The following is a 22,325-nucleotide window of genomic DNA, read 5'->3' as shown; positions in this document are numbered from 1 at the left end:
AAAAATTGCTTCCACAAACTGGCCCAAAACATCTCCGGCCAGTACACCCCGAATAGTTTAGCTTAGTCATATCGCCGCTTAATGGAGCCAAGTTCAAATAATTGTCGCGCTCAAACGAAACTTTCTTCATAACGGAGAATGTTGGTGTTGTTTTAACATTTTCTCATCACGCATCTTCAGTTGTGGCATGCCACAGAGGGTTCGATAAAAAGAAAATAGATGCAGAAGTGACAAAATAGCACTGAATGCGGTGTTTCTCTTTCGAATCATTCCTTCTTTCGATCGCAAACGATTACCCGAACCGTGACAGCCTTTGATGGATCGAGATAAACCGCAGTCGTCAGTCAGCATGCTTTAGCATTCGTCCTAATATCGCGTACGGCTTATCGAAGCGGTTATCTCGGAGTATAGATAGCTTGCGCATGACGCATGGACGCGCAGCTTTTCACCGTGACGGTTATCCAACACAGCGTCAAAGCCACCTATTGCCTGGAACGGGAATTCGCGCATGATACCTGTGTACATGCACCAAATCTAGCCATGTTCACACGTCTAAGAAAAAACAAAAGATGAAAAAAGGATCTATAGCATTTTCATTTTCAGCTACGCATTTGTATTTGTCAGTTTCATTCGTAGCGTACGAATGACTTGCAGGCGGATGTGACCCTGGCATATTTCAAGTGTTGTGCAGTTGTCTGGCTCCCGTATTGAAAAAAATAATAAAAAGGGAAGGCGCCGTGTTCGAGCCAGCAAAAAACAGAAATATGAGGACTGTTTCTAAAAGAAATTACCATCAACAGAGCACCAAAAAGACAATGCGAATATCGAAGCACAGCAAGGACACGCACTCACACTTCTTGAAAAAGCAGGCAGAAAACAAAAGAAAGAACACAATTAGGGGTACGCGAATATTCGAAAATTTCCAAAAGCAGTCGTACAATTCTGTTTAAAATCCGAGTGTATCGATTCTAGAATACGCTATTCGATTTCTACGGATTTTCTATTGTGGCCGATTATGTGGGCTTTTTTTTGCGATTACTGGCGCCTATGCACCTGGCCATGGGGAAGGATCCACGTGCCTTGCCCATTGGCCATTTCTCGTGGCCGTCATAAGACAACCAGCGAAACATTTGCGGTGAACTTCTATGGCTACCTTTCACTTTGTGGTAATTTACAAGCTGCCCAGTAAAGCGCAATTCTAACTGACGTTTGTGCGCATTGAGGAACTAAAAATTCCTCATTTTACGATCTCTCTTTCACGTGCTCCTTTATTGAACAAGTAGAAGTCAAACAGAAATTTCGTGTTACTTTCGATAGTTACCCGTCGCAGTATACCTTAGTGGCAATGGTGCTGCGCTGCTGAGAAACGAGGTCCCCGGTTCGATTCCCGGCTGCGGGGCCGCATTTTAACGTGGGCGAGAAAAAAAAAACACTCTCGTATACTTGGATTTAGGTGCACATTAACGAATGCCAGGGGGTCAAAATTCATTCGAATTACCCCACAACGTCGTCTTTAAGAGCCCCAGAGTTGCTCTGAGACGTTAAATTCTAGGAATCAATCAGTCAATCGATCGATCAATTGATTGCATATTTCAAGGCCTTTTTTTTCAACAATCATCTTCAGTTCGAAATTTTCGGTATTCGAGCACCCCTACAGATAAAAAAAAAGCTTTGCTTTTTTTTTTCGAGTCCGTTCTATCTTCCCCAGTCGAAATGGTCACTGCAAGATCACACAACTGTGACACAGAAAAAGGGAGGAAAGAAACAAAATAATGAAAGTGAAAACCAATAAGACGGCATGTTCGACACGGGACACCCGTACACATACAATGACGTACGCACACGCGGTTCGTAGCATTCCAAAACTGCGCTTGACGTTCCAAGAGAGAGAGAGAGAGAGGGTTTCGACCATTTTCGACGGAGTATAACAGCAGCGCACGAGCTCGGCATCGTCGCGCTATGAACGCGCACCGTCTAAAATCCCCTTAAACTTCACAAAGTAGCGACACTCTCCTCCTCCGCCTCCGCTCCTCCTCGTTTCTGCTCTCTTTCACGCTCCCTCCTCGACTGTGGTGCCGCCTACACTGCTCGAGCGTAGCAAGGGCGCCAATATGCACTCCTCGCCACTTCGTAGACGCTTCTCGAGCGAAAATGGCGCTGAGGCACGGCGCGAGGGCCCACATGATGCTATTAGGCCAATAGCGACGCGGCGTGGGACTCGGACAGAGCGCGCGAGGAGGAGGCGGAATTCTTCAAAGCGTGGCGCTGCCTCACGAAGTTTAAGGGGCTTTAGCACCGTCTCGAAAGTGTTGCGCGAGATTCACAACAGTATCGACTAACTTGCGTGCGTGGCTGTAGCTAAAAAAAATGATTAGAACAAAGTGCTCGTAAAGAAGGGCATCTGTGATGCGGTCTGAAGATACCAATGGTCACCGATCACAAAAAAAAAAATGTTGTCACAGATCGGCTGTGAGAAGGTGCTCCCGTTCGGAAAGAATGACTCTGCCCATCCGCAGTTTTGGAAAACGCGTTTTTTTCTGTTTTTAGCCAAGGCCAAAAAATTGGTTTTCAGTTGCACCAAGATGACCCATAACGCATACCTTACACAGCGAGTGAGAGACGTCCTTTAATTGGATCGCTTCCTATGATGCACTGATCAGAGTGAAACGCTTTCTTTTCCCGTCTTGTCAATGGCATTGTGACGCAGCATTTTTGCGCTAATCTCAGATTCCTGATCAGTCCGAATAGAGAAACACTCCGAATAAATAATTCTAAAATTTCTCTTTCAGATGAGTCTTCGCTGACCTCGCAGCTCAAACGATCAAAGGAGCACCTTCTCACCCCTGAGACTAATGTCCCGAAGTCTCTAGGAGATAATGACCACCAAGAATACCTGACAAGGAACACGCACTTCGATTTTTCTTTTCTCGTAGGACTCTTCTCAGCTAATCTGAGTCACAAATCACCTCAAGGAGCCTCTGAAATCGGCTCTCACACGCTGTCACCGTATAGTGCGATTTCGGCGCCCAGTGCGTAAATACATAGTACTTAAGAACCCCCACGGCTATACACGGAAGCCACATAAAATACGATGCGGAGTTTCTGGCAACTCGCTCCATGTTGCCGTGTCATTTTCTTTTTTTCTTCGGTGGGAGGGCAACGTCCAATACACGCATGCAGATAAGCATGCCCGTGAATGTCTCTTTCTAAACCCGTCCGCGCGGCACAGGCTACATATGCGCAAAATCTACGCGCCGATGCACGCACACACAGACACCGCGATGCGCTTACTCGCACCAAGAGTGTTCCTTTCAGTGTGTCCAGCGTGGGGAAAAATGTCTGAGAGTCCACCACAGTCATATTCATCACACAAAAAAGGGAGGAAAAAAAAGAACAGGATTGCAGAGAAGTCGCTCATCCAGTGAAGCTGTACTTCAAGACACACACGTGCGAACGCCTCACTTTATCGGACGCCCGAATGCGTGACGTCAGTCTTGTACACACATTTCCCATAAGAGGCTCGAGGAAGGTAGAGAGACGGGACTTTCTCGTTCATCGGGGCGAACACACTAAATATATCACAGCGCAGAAGACAAGTACCGCAGGACACCTTCGAGGCCTTTCTCCAGTCCAGGACACACAGATGTCCTTGCGCTTCATCCTCGCGCTTTCCGCCAAGTCTTCAGTCTTGAACATACAAGCTTCCACTGTACGCGAGGGCGACGAGGGGTTGAAGTTTTCGGGAGGCCACCCGTAGCGCAAACAAGAATGACACGAGGAACTGAAGGCAGAACCGTGGCGATTATGCTGTCCCGTCTTCTGCACCGTCTGCCGTTCTTTATGCGCGTCTTGCTTGCGCTGCAACGACTCCTCCCAAGCATCAGCCAACTTGTCCCCACAACAAGTTCGTTTAGTTTCACTTTTCTTCGTCCGACGCCGGCTCCGGCGTGGAGGACACGACGTCGACCTTCTCTTCTACGTCGTCCGTCTCGGCCACCGCCGCCTGCTTCTTGAGCAGCTGCTGCTGCTGGTGCTGCTGCTCCTGGAGCAGCTGCTGCGCCTGCTGCTGGTGAGCCGCGGCGGCCGCGTAGAAGGCCGTCGGCGGCGGGGGCAGGGACATGAACAGATACTGGAGGTACTGCTCGAACGACGGCAGCGCGTCGGCCAGCGGTACGGCCGTCGTGGCCAGCGGCAGTCCCGTCGGGAGCGGCACTCCCGGAGCCGCGGGGCCGCCGACCAGGCAGCTGGGGTTCAGCGCGAGCCCACCGCCCGCCCCGGCCATGAGGGCGGGCGGGGCCTCATGTCATTGGGGCGGCCGAGGGCTCGGACTCCGGCTCGACTCGGACGTGGTCGACAGCGGCGTCGGCGAGCTCGGGGCCGCCGAGCTGTCGCCGTAGCTGCCGCAGCTGTTGTCATCGCCGACGCCGGGCGACTTGGGGCCGACGCCGCCGCCGGCGGACCTCCGGCTGTCCACGGCCGCGGAGGAAGACGAGGACGTCCGGTGGTGGTGACCGCCGCCGCCGCCGGTGCCGCCTCCCGTTCCTCCACCCGACGTCACCGAGGAGCCCTGGTGGTGGTGCGAGCCCCCAGAACCGGAAGTGCCGTTCTTGGTGCCGTGGTGGTTGTGGTTCCGGTTGGAGCCGGTCGAGCTGGTGCTGCTCGAGCTGCCGTAGCCCTGCTGGGCGAGCTGCTGTTGCTGTTGCATCTGCTGCTGAAGCAACCTGCGGCGGCAGAAGAAAAACAAAGACGCGAGTTGTTAGAGTTGTTGTCGCTTACCTAATCTTATATTGTGCCATTCGAAGGGCGGACGCGTTGAAGAGGCGGCAATGTATAATTGGAACTTCCTCGTAAGCAGATAGCGCAGAAACAACGCACAAATAAAGGAGAAAATGGCACCTAGGTTACCACAATATCGTAGTACTACACTGCAATCGCGGCAAACCTATTTAACTGGGGGCGTAGACCTCTGGTCAAACCATGTATAAAGGCGTTTTGTCTGCGCCACCAAGCATCCTGGTGATGTAATTGAAGGATTGGTTTGAAAAAATACGTTGCAGTCATTGATGCTAAGGTGGTCCCGATGAATGGAATGCGTGGACTCCGCGAGCGTTTTTGTAAACAAATAGGAAAGGCAAGCATGACTATAAGTCGTACGAACCATATAAGAATTATATGCGACTGTAAGTGACCTAATTTAACCCCCCGGCGATGAAAAGACCATGCAGAAAATAGGCCTGTGTTTTTTATCGACCGGCTACCATGCAGCTGCCTATGGAAAGTCCTCGAAACAAGAAACCCTTTGAAAAGGATTTCGTGCGCTGCGTCAAGAGATCGAGGAGTCAAGGGAACATCGTTTGCGATCTTGCACGCAGCAGGCATGAAACGAGGATGGATTTTAATGACCTTCCGCTATAGCGTACATGGTGTTGTGGAAATTGGATCGTTTCGCAGCTGCCTCGTTCCAAAACTATCTGTAATTTCTGAAAAGTAAACAAACAAACAAGAAAGTACGAACATGTTTTTCAAGTTTGTCTCGCGTATGCTTCTATGTAGGAATGGATGCACTACCCTTGAAACGGTACAACCTTGCTTGCGATTCCTTTGTTAAAATGGCAATATTTGGGCACAGTCAGTCTGTATACTGATGAAAATTACCTTCAATTGCCAGCAGTTTCACTACGTAGAGGTTCTAACTATGAGTGGACAGGACAGGTACCTAAATAACGAGTATGTAACACTCTTTCAGATGTCAAGTGGCAGCCTCTCGGGTATGCTTTTTCTGAATCCGCTCAGAAGGCGTAGTAGAAAGTGCAACCGTTTTCAGAACTCCTCTCCGTCCTCTTCACTCCCCTCCCCCTCAAAAAAAGAAAGGAAAAAAGGAAAGAAAACAGTACGCGTACACTGCGACGCTGCAGAGTTCTACAACATAACTTCGCAGCGGCTGTTGTAAAACTTGATAAGAAGTTGGACGACATGCTGCTTGCTTCACATGCCGTAAGGCGTGAAACAACAAACAACCATGAAGACACCCTTGCAAAGGTCGTTATGAGAATTATGTAGCGCTTTCTTTTTCATTGTTGTTATTTTCACTAAATTTCATGTTGCAGTTTTAGTGAATATCACGCATACGTTCTACGAAGAACAAAATCGTCTGGCTACGCCCTCCCATTTTAAAAAAGTCCCAGATGAAGTTTATAGGTTTCAACGTCCCAAGGAAACAACGTATTGGCCCTATAGAGCTTTGGGGCTCCAGATGTATATCGACCACGTGTACGTGTTTGTTTAGCGTGCACAATAAAAGTACACGAGCGTTTTTTTTTTTCATACCATCCCCATCGGAACGTGGCCTTTGCAGTTGGGAATCGCACCCGCGACCTCGTGCTCAGCCGTAGAGCGCCGTAGCCAATGAGTCACCGCGGGTATCGCCCTCCCATTTCAACGGTTCATTATTCGGTACATTTCGAGCCTGGAGCCTCGGAGTATACCTTGCAAGCTTGCTCTACACATAAGCTCTGCCGAGGGGACCTTCAGCTATAGCCGTTCATTCATGCGTACATTCGATCAATGACTTCTAAGGTATACCAGCAAAGCAAATGAGGTACCACTCGGGCTGCTGCGTCACGCGCATGCGCACGACCGCGAAACTGGATGGAAAGTTCAGCTGCTCATTTGCGTGACCAGCTCGTCCGTCTCGTCTGCTTTTTCCTCTATACGACAGGTCACACACACACACGCACACATACACACACACGAACGCATACACACACTATTTTGACATCCCTTTCTGCAGCTTTGTGCCTAAGTAGCCACTACCGTACACACAGAGCCCACCGATTACGCAGATCGGCGTGTCGATAACGCGTCCGTCAGCGGGCCTTCTGCTCCCCGGTTTCCGGGTTTCTGCTGCACGATGGATACACCTGCATCCGAGGCCATAAGCGGTGTCCGCCGGGTACGGCTGCGGGAGCCCATTTGCGCCCCCTATCGACTCCCGCATCTACCAAAATAATCGCGCCCTGTACGCGACGTCGGCGTTATTAACGGACGGCGAACCGTCGTAAAATAATCAGCGGACGTTTCCTGATTATCTCTCACGAGAGAGGTAGGAGTTAGCGTCGAGCTAAAGCTACCCCTTAATTGGGCATTAGTGGAGAAACTGCACCTTAGGTGGCGAGCTCAGCACCACCAGTGGCCCACTTACGGACCGACCGGGTGGTACATCTCTCGATTAAAGGTCTCGGCTCAAACTCTGCAGAAAGTGTTTGTCGGCTGTTCCTCCAGCTCTGAGCTCATTTGTACTGCGACAGCAGCATGGAGCTGTCACATCGGGCACAGCCTTCGTCGCGTGAACAAATTCTTCTTTGCGATCTGCACACAACCGTCGTCCACGTTTAGTTGCAGTATTGTCTGTTGTAAATAAAGTAGACAAACTATACATACGGAAAAAAATTGTTAACAAGCTTATTTTCTATGGTACATCGTTACCTTGTGAGGGCAAACTTATATAGGCTGTATAATTTCCGTGGACAAGAAATGGGCTGCCTTGCTTTCTCACAGACTGACTGTTTTTATGCGAAGCATATTACGAGAGCTCAACCCAGCTCCTCAGGCGCGGCGGTGTCGCCTTGAAACCACGTGACACCGTGACGTCACGACAGAGGAGAAGTGGCTTTGGCTCAACTCTTGCAAGACGGGCTGGGTGGGAATCGAACCAGGGTCTCCGGAGTGTGGGACGGAGACGCTACCACTGAGCCACGAGTACGATGCTTCAAAGCGGTACAAAAGCGCCTCTAGTGAATGCGGTGTTGCCTTAGAAACGAGCTGTTTCTAAGGCGTGCGTCTCTTGCTCAGGCGCACATTTCGTTGCCGCGCCGAACGCTGCTTTGCTCGACGCTCACCGCGTCCAATGCGGGGCGCGTAGTCGCTGCCCTGTAGCCCATTGTCTTACACCCCTTGGCGGGTCGACGGGAACGCTGTCGCGTTCCACTCTTGAAGGCGAAGCAGTAATGCATGAGTTGTTTCTTCGTCTAGCCGAACCAAATATAGCCAAGCAACAGCAGTTCACCAGGCTAAACAGTGGTTCAACAACTAAAATAAAGGCTAGTATGCTTCGCATCCTGGGCTTAACCTTACCTAAGCCACAGCCATTTTTTCTCACTATAATGCATATACACATACTGTCTATAGGCAAAAGGCATTAGCAGCTTCATTTCCCCTTTTCTATTGTGGTCTATAGTGTTCCAAGCAGGTCGTTTGCAAGAAATCTAATCGGAAATGGTCGACAAAGAAGCGTTGGGATACCAGTGCGCAGGCTGCCAGCAAACATTCAGTGGAATAGCCAGATAAATAGTCCGACCAGATTTTCGTGAAGTACGACACTCTGCATACGCGCGCTTACGAAGGCATGGGTGAGGCGAAAAAGGAGATATAGTCTAATATTAAAGTTTCGCGTGAACTACACGCAAGACCGTGTACAGCGATCAACATGGACGACGGGCAACAAATAGACGAACACGACAGAAGCTATTTTTTCACCATAATGGTCGTAAACCCAGTAGGCCTGCTCAGAACTCTTGTACGCGCTGGACGTTGCGTCCCTATGTAAAGAAGCATGGCCTCTGGGACCTGCGGTGCTCCGCTCGATCTCGGAGGCACTCGGAGGTCACGTACACAGTAGACTGCTTTTCATGGCATACACGATCATAGCGCGCGGCATTCACGAGAAAAACAACTATCACTGTAAAATGTTTTACACCCTTAAAAGTCAAAAAGGGTGTAAATGTGTCTATAACTCACACCCTTATGGTGTCAGTTGCAGAAATAACACCCTACGGGTGTGAGTTATAGACACATTTACACCCTTTATCACTTTTAAGGGGGTGAATTATTTTACAGTGTACAGGCGTCCACGCGGTAACAAAGCGCCGGCACTGCTTAACAGGACGCTGAGTGCGTCAGAAGGACACGAAGTCCGTAGCATGCCGGTCAGTCACCGTAAACGTGCGTAAGGCTAAGTTCAACAACGGTAGGCTTAACTTTCTGCGCTAATACGTTTTCTCGGAGGCCCACAAGCTAATTCCCAATTCCCCTCTATCACGATTTGAAGCAGTGCCCAGCACTAAACGTCACGCAAAGGCGCGAGCCCCTTGAAAACTCACAGGTCTTCTTCGGAGTATACGCAGCCACAGGGAACGCTTATCAGGAATCTCGGTTCTCATTTTCCCCAGGCGCATGCGCACAAGCACGCGTCCCTCGAAACTGTTCCGCTTCCTTAACACACGCGTTTGCTTGCCCCCTCCCCCCTATCCCCGGGTTTAATAATCCACAAACCGTGGTTCGTTTCGGTGTTTAATTCCCGATTAGATTTCTTTTTTTCTTCCCTCGAGTTGTGTCGCCGTTCCTCAAAAACAACAGCCATAGCGAAGAACGTGTGCTCAGGACAAAAAAAAGTAAAAACAGATAAACGCACACACACAAATACATAAGAGTAGTGTGAGCCTCAGTGGGCGGGTCACTCGGACTTCCGGCCGGAAATCCTCCCAGAAGCTGAGATTGCCATCACGTCGACTCGGCCAGTGTGTGTGTGCCCTCATACGGCTGCGCGCCTGCGTATAGGACTCACGTGACTGCAGCGTATGCCGCATATGCGCATTATTGTGCCACGCGATTGTTTGCAGTTGCCGACACGTCACGCAAGTAAGTCGTCGCTCTCGTGCCATTCTCCACACGCATATTATGTGCGCGAAGGTTTGAAAATTGCGACGTTGAGAGCCTGATAGTGCCCCTTATGATATTGCTGGCACGCCGTGCGCTTCCGCCACTGCGTGTCTATCTTCATGAGCACAATTATGAAACGTACCGTTACTGATTAGGCAGAATTCATAATTGAAGAATTCTCCCGATGATGCCGCAGACAACTGAACCGAGCTACGAAAAGAAGTGAAACCTTAAAGGAAAGAAAGAAATGGACGATATTCGATGGTGTCAAACGAACTCATGAAAGGCGCGTGAAAAAAAAAGAAAGGTGAAAAAAAAAGAGGGAGAGGGGGGGACAGATCCCTTTACTCAAGTGACGAAGGCGGCACCAGGAACTGCGCTAGCGTTTAATTTCAAGTTCAGTACACACACTCATCATCCGGGTCAGCGTTATAGCACCATAAACGATCAACTGCACACACTTGAAAGCAACATCTACAAAACGCTGGAGAAGCGCAAGGACTCCCTGCCTCTAGCCCCCCCCCCCCCCCCCCCCCCCTGAGGGCGCTTGCCGCAAAGTTAGAGAGAGACGGGGGCGAGCGGGAGAGGTGCCGCGGGGTTATGGTCGCTCACCATCGCTCGCTCTCGATAGATTGCGAGACCGGTCGGCGCTCCGTGCGGCATTCAGGCGTGAAGGCACACATACGCGGCGAACGCGAGCTCGCGCGCGCGGCCTTCCGAGAACGAAAGGGAAATGACCCCCGGAGCATTGTCTGCAAGCGACACCCCCCCCCCCCCCCCCCAGCAGCGCTCCTCGAACTCAGCTCCTGCTTCGATGCCCAGCATCGCGCCTGCCGTGTAGTGGACGCCTCGGGCTGTGGACAGCGGATGCGCCGCAAAGCGGCCGCCAGTGAAGCAGGCGAACACTGTGCAACGCCGGGCCCATAATACGGGTTGCGTGGAATGAGAGGGGAGGTAGGTGTTTGCCGCGAAGTGGCGCGCTTTGGACTGGGTGCGTCGGTATAGGTGCATATATGCGCGACGTGGGAACAGAGAGAGACAAACAATTATACGAAGAGAAAGAAAGAAAAAAAATGAATGAGAGGTACAAGCAGAGCGGTATAGGAGAACCGCTTGTTCAGGCACGCTTCTTCTTTTCTTTCTTTTTTTTTTCTTGCGTCGTCTTTGTCCGCTGTGTCCGTCCATTTTCACGGCATGCGACTGGTGACGTATACCGTTCAAAATGTTGTCCATTTCAGGTTTGTGGCGTTTATGGTGCGAACATCTCGGGTAACCAGGACCATGCGGACTGCTATAGCTGCACGTTCTATCGTAACGCTGTCTCCCCGACTTTTCCTGAGCCGATTACGACAGGTTATCAAAAGACTCTGTCGCGCACAGTGTTATACAGATCACGTAGCAGGCTGCGATTTCAGAACATACGTTTTTACGGCTTGGTGGTGGTGGTGGTGGTGCTGAATTGTAGCAACAGGCGGGTTTAGCCTGGCGAACAAGGCCGGCAATTGCTCCGCCCGAGCGTCTCGCACAATACCGCTGAAGGGTTTCACCATATGTCCATCAAACCGGTCTCTCTTAAGAAGTCGATGAGGAGACGTGAAGTTTCTTTGCGGGCTATAACTGATCCCTCGGGAAATATAAGGTCTCGCAGGCGTGCATGCGGAAGGTCCTTGTTATACAGATTTTTCAGGAGAGTGTCTCTTTCATCTTGGAATTGCTGGCAGGACCACAAAAAGTGCTCAATGTCTCCTGTCTCGTTGCATGCCGTACAGTTCGGAGAATTGATTCGCCCCGTTTTAAATAACCAGGCCGGTGTATTAGCAGATCCTGTCCTTATTCTATATGGAAGTGTGGCTTCCTCTCGGTGCAATCTCTTGGTTACGCAGGGCATATGCGGTGGAACCCAAAGCGACGCAAAGTGATTTCGAACGTCAGATTTTTGCACTTGATTACTCTTTGGAGCCTTGATTTTGGGAGGATGATAGAGTGCTGCGTATGCTTGTCAATTGCATATCATATGCGGCTTATGGTAAGAGGTGGGCATTAGCAGTGAATAGGTCGCCCCATCGTCTGTATACAAAGACAAATCAGCCAATCGATCGATCAATCGCTCAATGACCGACTGCTGCGTTTCCCATCTAATAATAATAATCATCATCATCAGCCCGGTTACGCCCACTGCAGGAGAAAGGCCTCTCCCATACTTCTCCAACAACCCCGGTCATGTACTAATTGTGGCCATGCCGTGCCTGCAAACTTCTTAATCTCATCCGCCCACCTAACTTTCTGCCGCCCCCTGCTACGCTTCCCTTCCTTGGGATCCAGTCCGTAACCCTTAATGACCATCGGTTATCTTCCCTCCTCATTACATGTCCTGCCAATGCCCATTTCTTTTTCTTGATTTCAACTAAGATGTCATTAACTCGCGTTTGTTCCCTCACCCAATCTGCTCTTTTCTTATCCCTTAACGTTACACCTATCATTCTTCTTTCCATAGCTCGTTGCGTCGTTCTCAATTTAAGTAGAACTCTTTTCGTAAGCCTCCAGGTTTCTGCCCCGTAGGTGAGTACTGGTAAGACACAGCTATTATATACTTTTCTCTTGAGGGATAATGGCAACCTGCTGTTGTCTAATGTGTCAGTGCTATTACTGGACTATAGCCAACGTCTCGACCTGCGGACTTCAACCTCCCTGTTGGTGAAGTGCCCCGTTCTTGAGTACTCTACCATTTCTTAACGTATGGCGGGAAAGGCGCATACAAGCAAAAGTAGGGACGGGTTAATCCGTATTTGCACTCTTTTTCCTTGTACATTATGGTCATACATTCTGACCTTTTCAGTCATGCTTGAATCGCTACCTGTTACCCTATGGGATATGCACATGGACACGCTTGCTGCTCACGAAATTCCTATTAAAAAAGCAAAATAACGGATGTTTCTTCTTCTTCATTTTTTTTTCCTCCACGCTAAGCAAACGATGGGGTCTCGAATCTTCCACCTCCCCTCCACGTTGAAATGTGCCAGCCGTCAGACAAAGCTGAATTCAAACCTATGTGAATGTAGCAACACGTAGAAGAAGAAAAAAAAATGTCTCGGCGGTTAAAAGCTTCGGTGCCGCTGAAAAATCTCCCGACCAGTGCCATCAAAATGGAGCCGCACTGCAAACCTGGCTGCAGCCTTTTCGACAATTATGTATTTAGAAAAAAAGGGGGCTTTTAGATATGGTTCTAGTTGCAAGAAATAAGATACGGACAACAGAATAAAACGCTGTAGCAACTGTACCTTGTACCATGTACCAACTAGCTCGACAGCAGAAGATACGGACAACAGAATAAAACGCTGTAGCAACTGTACCATGTACCATGTACCACGTACCAACTAGCTCGACAGCAGAAGTTACTAAAATAGAAAAAAATAAATGTGCGAAGGGCCACGAGCTATAGGCATCGGTTTAATCCAACCTCTCAAATACTGATGTTTGCCAAGAACGCTATTCTTGTTTAGGACCATTTGCAAGTATATAGACCCCAACGACTAAGTTGCACACGTTTTCACGGCTAAATGGCTCTATCTATGTAATATTGTACGCATATCCAAGTCTTAAGTAAATGAGCCTATACTTGCATCTCCCCCTCATCGACATGCAGTCGATGCGACGGAGCGCCGAACCCCCGACCTTGTATTCAACAGCTGAACGCCATAGTCGCCGAAGCGCCGTGGCGGGTGGCGTGGGTACTCATGGCGTATTCGATTTGTCACCTTAGGGCACTCCCGAGACGTTCCAAGCGTTACCTTAATGAAGCAGCCACTTTGTGTTAGCACGATCATGTGACGGGATATACGATGGTGACAATGAACGCTAATAAACCCTGCTTATGATCTCGTGGTACGACTTTACAAACCGCATCACGTGACCACGGTAGCACTGTCGAAGCACCGTCAAAGCACGCCGTGTGCATAGTAACACCCGAGAATGCATCTGCATGCGGCACCTTATCAACGGCTTCGTGGAAGAGAAAGTATTCGCAGCGTCCCAACCGCAACACTGCACTCATTCCTATTCTTCGTGTTCAACTGAAATAAATAAATATCCGGTGCTTGAGAAAAGAAAAAAGAAGAAGAAAATGAGTAATATGTAACATTCTGTTATTAAACTAGCATTGTTTGTTCTTCGGTCGCGCGCGTCTATGTATGCGGAGCGCTCACACAAGAGCGATATACACACCGAGCCCCTGCAGCAATCCAGCGGTTAACTCGAATCATCCATATATCCGCTAGCGCGAGCGTGTTGTACGGCAGCTGATTTGCAAGCGTAATCCGAAAAGCCGGCAACTTCATAGCGGCGGCTCCGTCGCGTGACCCCCCCGAGCGTTCGTTCAATTGGATTGCGGAGCGGGTGTGCGTAACAGGTTGAACACACACAAGCCAACTGCATAATGGGATTTGTGGGGAAGTGGGGATGAGAATAACAGTTTCGCAACGCTCGAGTCCCGCGAATTGACTGCGGTCGACGAAGCTTAAAGAAAAGCTTCGACCAGTTAGTAAAGCAAAAGCAAAAAAAAAAGATACTAAGAGAAGAACCGGGTGCTGCAGAAGCACAGAGTGAACGAATCGCGGGGTTCGTGGACGCGACGCCTCCACCGAGAGATGTTACGGGAAGGAAGGCTAATCAATTGCAAGCATAATGAATGGTAATTGAATTGCATTTCAACAGAAAGTCTAGTGAGGTCAACGAAAATTTAGTGGAGACACATAAACAGAATTACATGGCAGGTTTTGTAAAGGTTAATTGAAAGGCGGATGTACCTAAACTGGGGTTTTAGCCAAGACACCACCTATACGCAATCTACCACGTCGTCTTCGTGACCGCGATGTCGTGTCCTCTTGCGAAACACTGAATGTCACAGCGACGACATGACGTAATCTTACGACCTTCAATACTATGTCGCGGCGAACGGGGTCACCTCCGCATGTGGTGACCTGCGTATCCCAGTGTCTGCAACGCAGTAGTGTTTGGTACCACAACAATGGCCTTGGACCAGCGGTGACCAGGTTGCCGATGAATCCCTGGTGGTCAGAATTATTCTGTATAACTATCCTTTCTTGGGCTGCAAAGCATGCGGCGAAACGTACTGATGCTCAGGTTAACAGTTATTGGACCTGCATTTTTATGCAGTGCTGTGCTGATCAGAGCAAAATGGAACACTAATGCATTTGACCACGGATATTTACTGCGCGTATTCATTGAAATGGATGCTATAAGATAACGGGTTTCTGCTAAATTGAGCGTGGCTTCTCTCTTGCTCGGCTTCAATACGGTGCAATCGGGATACGCGATCTAAAGTGAACAAAATTTTAATTACTAAAGCTACGTTAATCAGCTGACATCACACCGCAATTTGTCGTGGAGATATCGTTCACCTGTTTAAAGTAGTTGAGCTGATACGAAAGGATTGCGCTATCAGCTATGTCGGAGATCTTTAACGAGTCTGTTCTCTGTAAAGAAATCACCTGGAATAACATATAACAGGTTGGGTTTATATTACTTTTTCTTTCCTTGTTAGCGCAGCTACATAGGCGTTTGCCTCCTTATTTTCTTTGCATAATGATTGCAGTAGCGAGGAGAACCTCCAACACGTTCTGTCTGACTGTCCTCGCTACAACTGGCAGAGGGGAGGCCTCGCAATCACAACAGCACGCTTTGACCAAAGACCATCAACACAGGAAATCATACTGGAATGCCGGCCGCACAGGCCATCGCAGCTGTGGGCGACAAGGCCACTGCTGCAGTTTTTAAGATCAACAGAACATGCACAGGCGCCTTTGTAGCCTACACTAGGGTTTGTAGTGCTACAAGTGTTACCGTTGTGGTAATAGCAAGCGGTGATGTTGACAGTGGTGGCCGTGATTGTCTGTCTACAATTTCTTTCTCTCTCACTTTCTCTTTCTGGGCTTCCTTATCTCTGTACCTCCACTCCCCTGTCTCCCCAGCGTAGGGTAGCAAACCGGATTTCCTCTTCTGGTTAATCACCCTGCCTTTCTCCATTCTGCTCTCTTTCTCTCTTGACATGGCTCTCTCTCTCACTCTCTCTCTCTCGCTCTCTGGACGTGCGCTTTGGTTTAAGCTAACATTTCTAAAAATGGACGGTCTCACAATTCTGATCCGTGCCTCCACAGAAAACACCGAAACCTCCGTATAGCCCCGGCCCATGCTCTGTACGCCACAAGAATAGAAGGCCCGCAAGGGTGTTCGTGCGACGGATACACCATGAAACTGGGCTTTCCACCGAAACCGCGGGGCACCCCCGTACGCTCACTAATTCAATTTAAAACGCGAGCGAACGCGTATACAGCGCAGTGGAAGCGAAAGAAAATTTGCGAATGTGTGGGCTCTGTATGTTTGTTGCGTAAGATGCAAGCACAGTTTGGAACACACGGCGAATGATGTAAGCACGGCGCAAAAAAAAAAAAAAAAGGTGGAGTGAAGCCTACGACATGAGGACCCTATATAACGTGCTCGCGCACGGCTCAAGTATAGACCGTATATAGACCTCCTGTTTTCCCGGCGCTTAATTATCGAGCAAACAGCGCGGGCTATAGCTGCCGCTGCGGACGAGGAGGGGGTGGGGGATACGGAAGCAAGCGAGCAAGCAAGGAAGCCGCCAAATCCCGTTAGCGACACGGGACGTGTTTCCACAGAAAGGAAAACGTGAAGGTATACGGGGACGGCCAACTCGCTTTCCTACAGCTCCCCTCTCCCCCACTTTCCCCGCTCACTTTTCCAACCCCAGCTACCCGTCTCAAGCTCGATGCCGAGCCCGTTACACCCTTCATCGCGAGCGGCGACCTCATTTGCATATGTGATGGGAGCGGAACGGCTCCACAGGGAACCTGTCCCTAGTAATCATTTACTCGCGGTTATACGCTGAAGCTTCCTGCAGAAAGCGTATTTCCTCGTTTTTTGATTGTCTTGTTTTTCGTCGCGGTGACAGGAGGTGAAAGTTTGAAAATAAGTTTGCAACGGCCTGTCCGTCATCGCAGTAACGCCATCGTGTCGTGTCACCGTCCGGCCACCTGCTGATCGAAGCCTCAACATCGGCACATACATGATGAATAAACACAAAACTTCGACCGCCAACGCAGTGCCCACCATCGCAACGCCGACCCCGAGGGCGTAAAGGCAATGTGAAATTTTGAGTCCTGCGCGCCGTAACTAGTGAGCTGTACCACGTGATATCTTTTTTCCTCCCTTCCATGATATTTATAACAGTGCATAATGTGAGATCGCACAGGTTACATCATCCCATAAACAACTGACACACACAATGACAAGCGCATTGAGTGAGTGAGTGAGAAATAGATAGATAGATAGATAGATAGATAGATAGATAGATAGATAGATAGATAGATAGATAGATAGATAGATAGATAGATAGATAGATAGATAGATAGATAGATAGATAGATAGATAGATAGATAGATAGATAGATAGATAGATAGATAGATAGATAGATAGATAGGTAGATAGATAGATAGAAGGAATATTAACTAGTCGAGAGTCTGGTTGGCTACCCTACGCTGGGGGAAGGGAGAAGGGCAAGAGAGAGAAGGGAGAGAGAGGTACCAAGTATGCATACCTGTAGCATTCACAGCGCCAAACGCTTTCCAGCTAACGCTCAAGGGCAACCGTAGAACACGCTGTCCGTGCATGTTTCCAGGGAGCTCTTCAAATGTGTAACTTTTTCGCTATAGAAGGAATGACAAGGATAAGCATTTCGGCAAGAGGAGGTACACAACAGTGCCGTCTAAAGTCGCATTCCTCATAAACATCGATTAGGTGGACAGCCATACGAGCAAAATGCATCCTTGAAGAAACAATCGGTCCTGCCATGTTATATATATATATATATATATATATATATATATATATATATATATATATATATATATATATATATATATATATATATATATATATATATATATATATATATATATATATTTGCCCTCGACAATTTGTGCTCGGGGTTTTAAAGGAGTGCGACGCACGACTCTGAGAGTGGCGACATTCGTCTGTGTGTATTTTGGAGGGCAGAGCAGGTACCTCTGCATAGCTGGCGAATATGATGTTGTGCGCGTCGCAAAACAATTGTTTTTTTTTTCTTTTTAAGAAGACAGCATTATTATTCACGGAGCAAGCAAGGATGCAAAATGGCGGCAGCCATTATATAAGAGAGCCTTCTGCGGTCACAGTATGTGCGTTGATAGCAGGAATAAATTGCTGAAGTTCTTTTACGCCGGAGCTATATATGGCTATAGGGTTCCGTGTATGTTTCGTGTTTGTGCGTCAACAATAAAAAGGAAAGCGTGGGCCGATCCCGTAGATAGTTCAATACCGAGCTGACCCACGGTGGACGGGAAGCAGGCTTCAAGCACTCAGTCCCTAATAATAATAATAATAATAATAATAATAATAATAATAATAATAATAATAATAATAATAATAATAATAATGCATTGTTTCAAGTTCTTTGGTACACTGGAATCGCTTGTGAACGCCACATGAACTCACGACCAGAAGGCGTTGCGTTATAGGCAAAGGACAAAATGTATGTAGAAGCACACACCCTTGACTTGCAAGAGGGCAATGCCAACGACTGTGGGGATGTCTGGGCTGAACAAACTAAAGATGCAATTTGTGATATCCACTGTGCATATATCTCCAGGCACACCCAACTTTGATATCGACAAGTTCATGACCACGCACTTCGCATGGCTTAGCCGTGATGGCACTAACTAGCCTTATGGTCCCCGTCGGAGACTTCAACGCGGACATTTCAACCCAGTTTCACCCAGTTCACCCAGTTTGTGCTATAGAAGGTTCCGACCGCTTTCTAGTGCCGCCCCAATCCAAGTGACTCAACTACTCGGGCGCTGTTGTAAGCCAGCAGTGTCGATCTCTTAATACTTGGAGAGAAGCGGGGCACGGTCCACATCTCGAAAGCCTAAAAGCCGCGAACACGCCAACCCCGCCCCCAACCCTCTCCACCCCCCACCCCCAGAAGAAAAGAAGAAAAAGAAAACAAGAAAGGTAGCAGGAAGGTATTTGGTCTTCGATAAAGCGAGCCATGCAGCTTGGCTTTCGTGGTTGTGTATGTAGCGTAACATCGTACAAAACGACTCTGCGGCCGAGCTCAAACTTGCCAAAGGTTGGCGGCGACGTCGGCAATGGCATCTCCATCTCCGCCCTCCCAGGTGCAAATGTGCGGCGAGGTTACACTACGCCGACACCGAAGACCAAGACGATAATACGAAGGGGGCAGGAATGAGAGAGGGGGCGCGAAGGAGTGGGCCAGCAAACGACGGGGACGATTTTTCACGCGCCATGATACCGACACGAACCATGAATCCTCGTCTCCCAAGCCGCGCGGCGTGCCTTCCCGCGCGTATATACACGGCCAAGTATAAGTGAAGATGTTATATAGCAACTGCACAGCGGTTCTCGCGCGTGGTTGGCGAACGAGAGGCCCCAGAGAGTTGCGCACGTATATGTATGCAACGAGCGGGGATGGGATTGCGGCTCGTTTATCTTCCGGCGGGCGCCGCGATTTCACGGCTTGCGACCACGCGTGCACGTGTGTTTGTGTGTGTGTGCATTCGTGGGCAGCGTTATAACTGAAGATCAACGAGACACTGCGTAATTGTTCCTTCTTTTTTTTTTAAGAGTTCGTGTGAGCATACCTTTGCTTGCTTGAGGCTCCATTACGTTCCGCGAAAACGCTATGTAGCTGTAAGGTGAGTGCGAGTCGTCAGCGCTTCGAGCATTGCGGCTATAACTAACGCCTTCCGACGGGGCCTTCTTTTTCAACGGGTGCGCTCGTAATCAAATGCAATCTGTACAGAGTGCATATCATTCCGCACGTATGCACTCTATACAGAGTATAGGGTGAACAGAGTATAGTATAGTATAGTATAGTATAGTATAGTATAGTATAGTATAGTATAGTATAGTGTAGTATAGTATCGTAAAGTATAGTATATATACTATAATATAGTATAGTATAGTATAGTACAGAGTATAGAGCGGTACGTACGTAGGTACAAAATGAGCGCATGCTCTTGTGGAATTACTATATGTATATACATAGTTACATTGTATTGAAACTTGGGTTCGCGACAACACAGCGCTGTCATACACCGGGTGTTTCTGCGAAGACATTGAGCAATTTTTGGAAATTACTTGTCGCAGATAGCAGAATTGTAGACCTTGAGCTAGTCTAACCGAAGAGGCGTACATTACTTAGCACGAGAAATTAAAACGCATAATCGACTAACGCTCGCGTACTGTGCGTTAGGTGCACGTTGAAGAATCGTGGTCCAAATTAATCCGTACTCCCACCACACTGCATGCCTCGTAATCAGATCGCAAATTCCGGCACGCACCCCCCCCCCCCCCCCCCCCCCCTTCTGGAGAATTTGCGAAGTCGCTTCCAAGAAACAGGTGCCCCCGTTAGAACAGACAACGCCTTTTAGTATTCCGCTGCCTCGAAAGAGAGTCCCTCGTTCGTCGATTGGACGGAGCCACCCACATCGACATGATCGAGCACCCTGCAGCTGTAGGTACACCTGGTCGCGCACACTATCGGTCGGTATACGAGCATGTATCCTGCGATTGTCTACAACGCATACACAAGACCTGGCAAAGCCCCGGGCGTCTATTCAATACCCGTTTACACGCGCCCTGTAGAATGATTTTGCCAGGTGATAGGGCACGGTCGTTGGGCATGCTTCAAGGCTCAGGCCTTGAAGCTTTAGTCTTAGCCTTAGTCAGAGAATAGTCAGTCGATAGGCGGCACTAGCGTTGCGTGTATCTCGGTTCTCAGTTCGTTCTTCTCGCGCTGTCTTGCACTGCCAGCCCAATTTTGAGTATCAAACCGGTTCTGGAGTCTAATACAGTGCCCGCTTTCCCACCTTTCGATTCGTCCCTCCTCTCTCTCTCTCTCAAAAAAAAAAGAAAAGATCGTCCTGCCATTCCATGAATTCCTGTTGAGTTTCTATAGCCTTCGATAAACACTCGTCAGTAAGGTTAGTTCATTTCAATCTGGACAATTACGCGGCCTCTCTTCCTTCGGTTCGTTATATGTAAATTATTTATTATTATTATTATTATTATTATTATTATTATTATTATTATTATTATTATTATTATTATTATTATTATTATTATTATTATTATTATTATTATTATTATTATTATTAACTATAATAATTATTTATGCTTTTCTATAGGCACCCAAATCCTACACGGTCACAGGTGGGTATATTGAGAGAGCGAGAGAGAAACAGAAGACAGGAAAGGCAGGGAGGTGACCAGACGCACGTCCGGTTTGCTACCCTGCACTGGGAGGAAGGGGGTGTGGGAATGAAGAGAGAGAGAGCACAGTTTCGAGCACATTTGAAGGTTCTCCCCGAGTCTACACATGGTTGCCATGACCTGTAACCTTGAGGTATTCCAACAGCGCTTTCGTGGCTTTCGGTGCCGTCGACGCGTACGACCATGGTCCAAGGATCTTCATTACCGAAAATGGTCTACAGCCCAGCTGATTCCATGCTGTCCGCAGAGCTTCACGCTCGACGTCGCATTGGGGACAGATACATAGGATGTGTTCAATCGTTTCTCTGGTTCCACAAGAGTCGCACACGGGCGCATCGCCCATTCCAACGCGGAACGAGTAGGCCTTCGTAAATGCCACCCCGAGCCAGAGGCGGCACAGTACTGTCGAAAGGATACCGGGTCTCGGTTTCAGCTTGCCGCTGTCACAGCGAGAACCGCAACAAGAAGTCCTCCAGCACACCTATACGCGTACTGTCTGCGACTCATTTCCTTTCTGTTCGTATACGTTCCACAGAGCACACGACCGCCGTTCCGGTCTCAGTTTCAACGCCTCTCGCACTCCGCGATACGCAACGAGGAGGAGGAGGAGGGGAATGCCAGCGTACCCCGGGAACGGCGAACCGGAGCTCGTTACGCGGCAAGGAGTCCATTACTCTTGGCCCCCTGCCTCTCTTTTCCAATGGCCTGGTGAGAAGACGATGATACCGCCGCCCTCCCACGGTGCCGTGATAAATGCCCGCGCGCGAGGCGTGAGGCACAACGCGAGGAAGAATTACTTCGATGCGCGCAGCCGAAGGCAGCAGAACGAATGAACCGGCGAAGCGCTATAACCGTGAACCTGCATGTATACGTGTATAGTATGTATGTGTATGTATACGTGTGCCGCATGAGAAAACAAATCGCCCGCAACCTGTCTCCGCGGTAATAAAGTTGCCCAACCCGAGGCGGCGGTCACACAGTTTGGTCGGTGCATGCGTAAGGAAAGGTGCGGGCGCGCTCCCGCGACTGATTTCCCGGCTGCGACTTAAGACACTTGGGAAGTGTGTGAGGGAAACAGGATGTGGGCCCGAACAGTTATTGAACGTGGCCGGCTGGAGTGTCTTAACTACGTGAAATCGGAGACCGCTTCATAGCTTATTGGACGCTTATAGCTTATAGACTTTAACTGGAACGCCTTTTGTGTGTGTGTCTCCATGTGTTCGCGTTCCTTTTGTTTT

The 22,325-nt window shown here is 48.9% G+C and overlaps 1 protein-coding gene across 1 annotated transcript in view; it reads right to left on the bottom strand.

Annotated features, from left to right (window-relative positions):
- Nucleotides 1-1,898: 1,898 nt before the first annotated feature.
- LOC135914408 (homeobox protein SIX6-like) overlaps nt 1,899-22,325 on the bottom strand; it is an 87,760-nt gene continuing 67,333 nt past the window's right edge. Inside the window, exon 2 of the mRNA XM_065447248.2 lies at nt 1,899-4,721. Coding sequence (XP_065303320.2) covers nt 4,304-4,721 — 418 coding nt within the window. The 3' untranslated portion in view covers nt 1,899-4,303. The remainder of the gene's footprint in view (nt 4,722-22,325) is intronic.

This window comes from Dermacentor albipictus, chromosome 7, assembly GCF_038994185.2.
Source record: "Dermacentor albipictus isolate Rhodes 1998 colony chromosome 7, USDA_Dalb.pri_finalv2, whole genome shotgun sequence".
Taxonomy (NCBI): Eukaryota; Metazoa; Arthropoda; class Arachnida; order Ixodida; family Ixodidae; genus Dermacentor; species Dermacentor albipictus.
The sequence above is the reverse complement of the archived record's forward strand: the minus strand, read 5'-3'. Positions and strand labels throughout refer to the sequence as shown.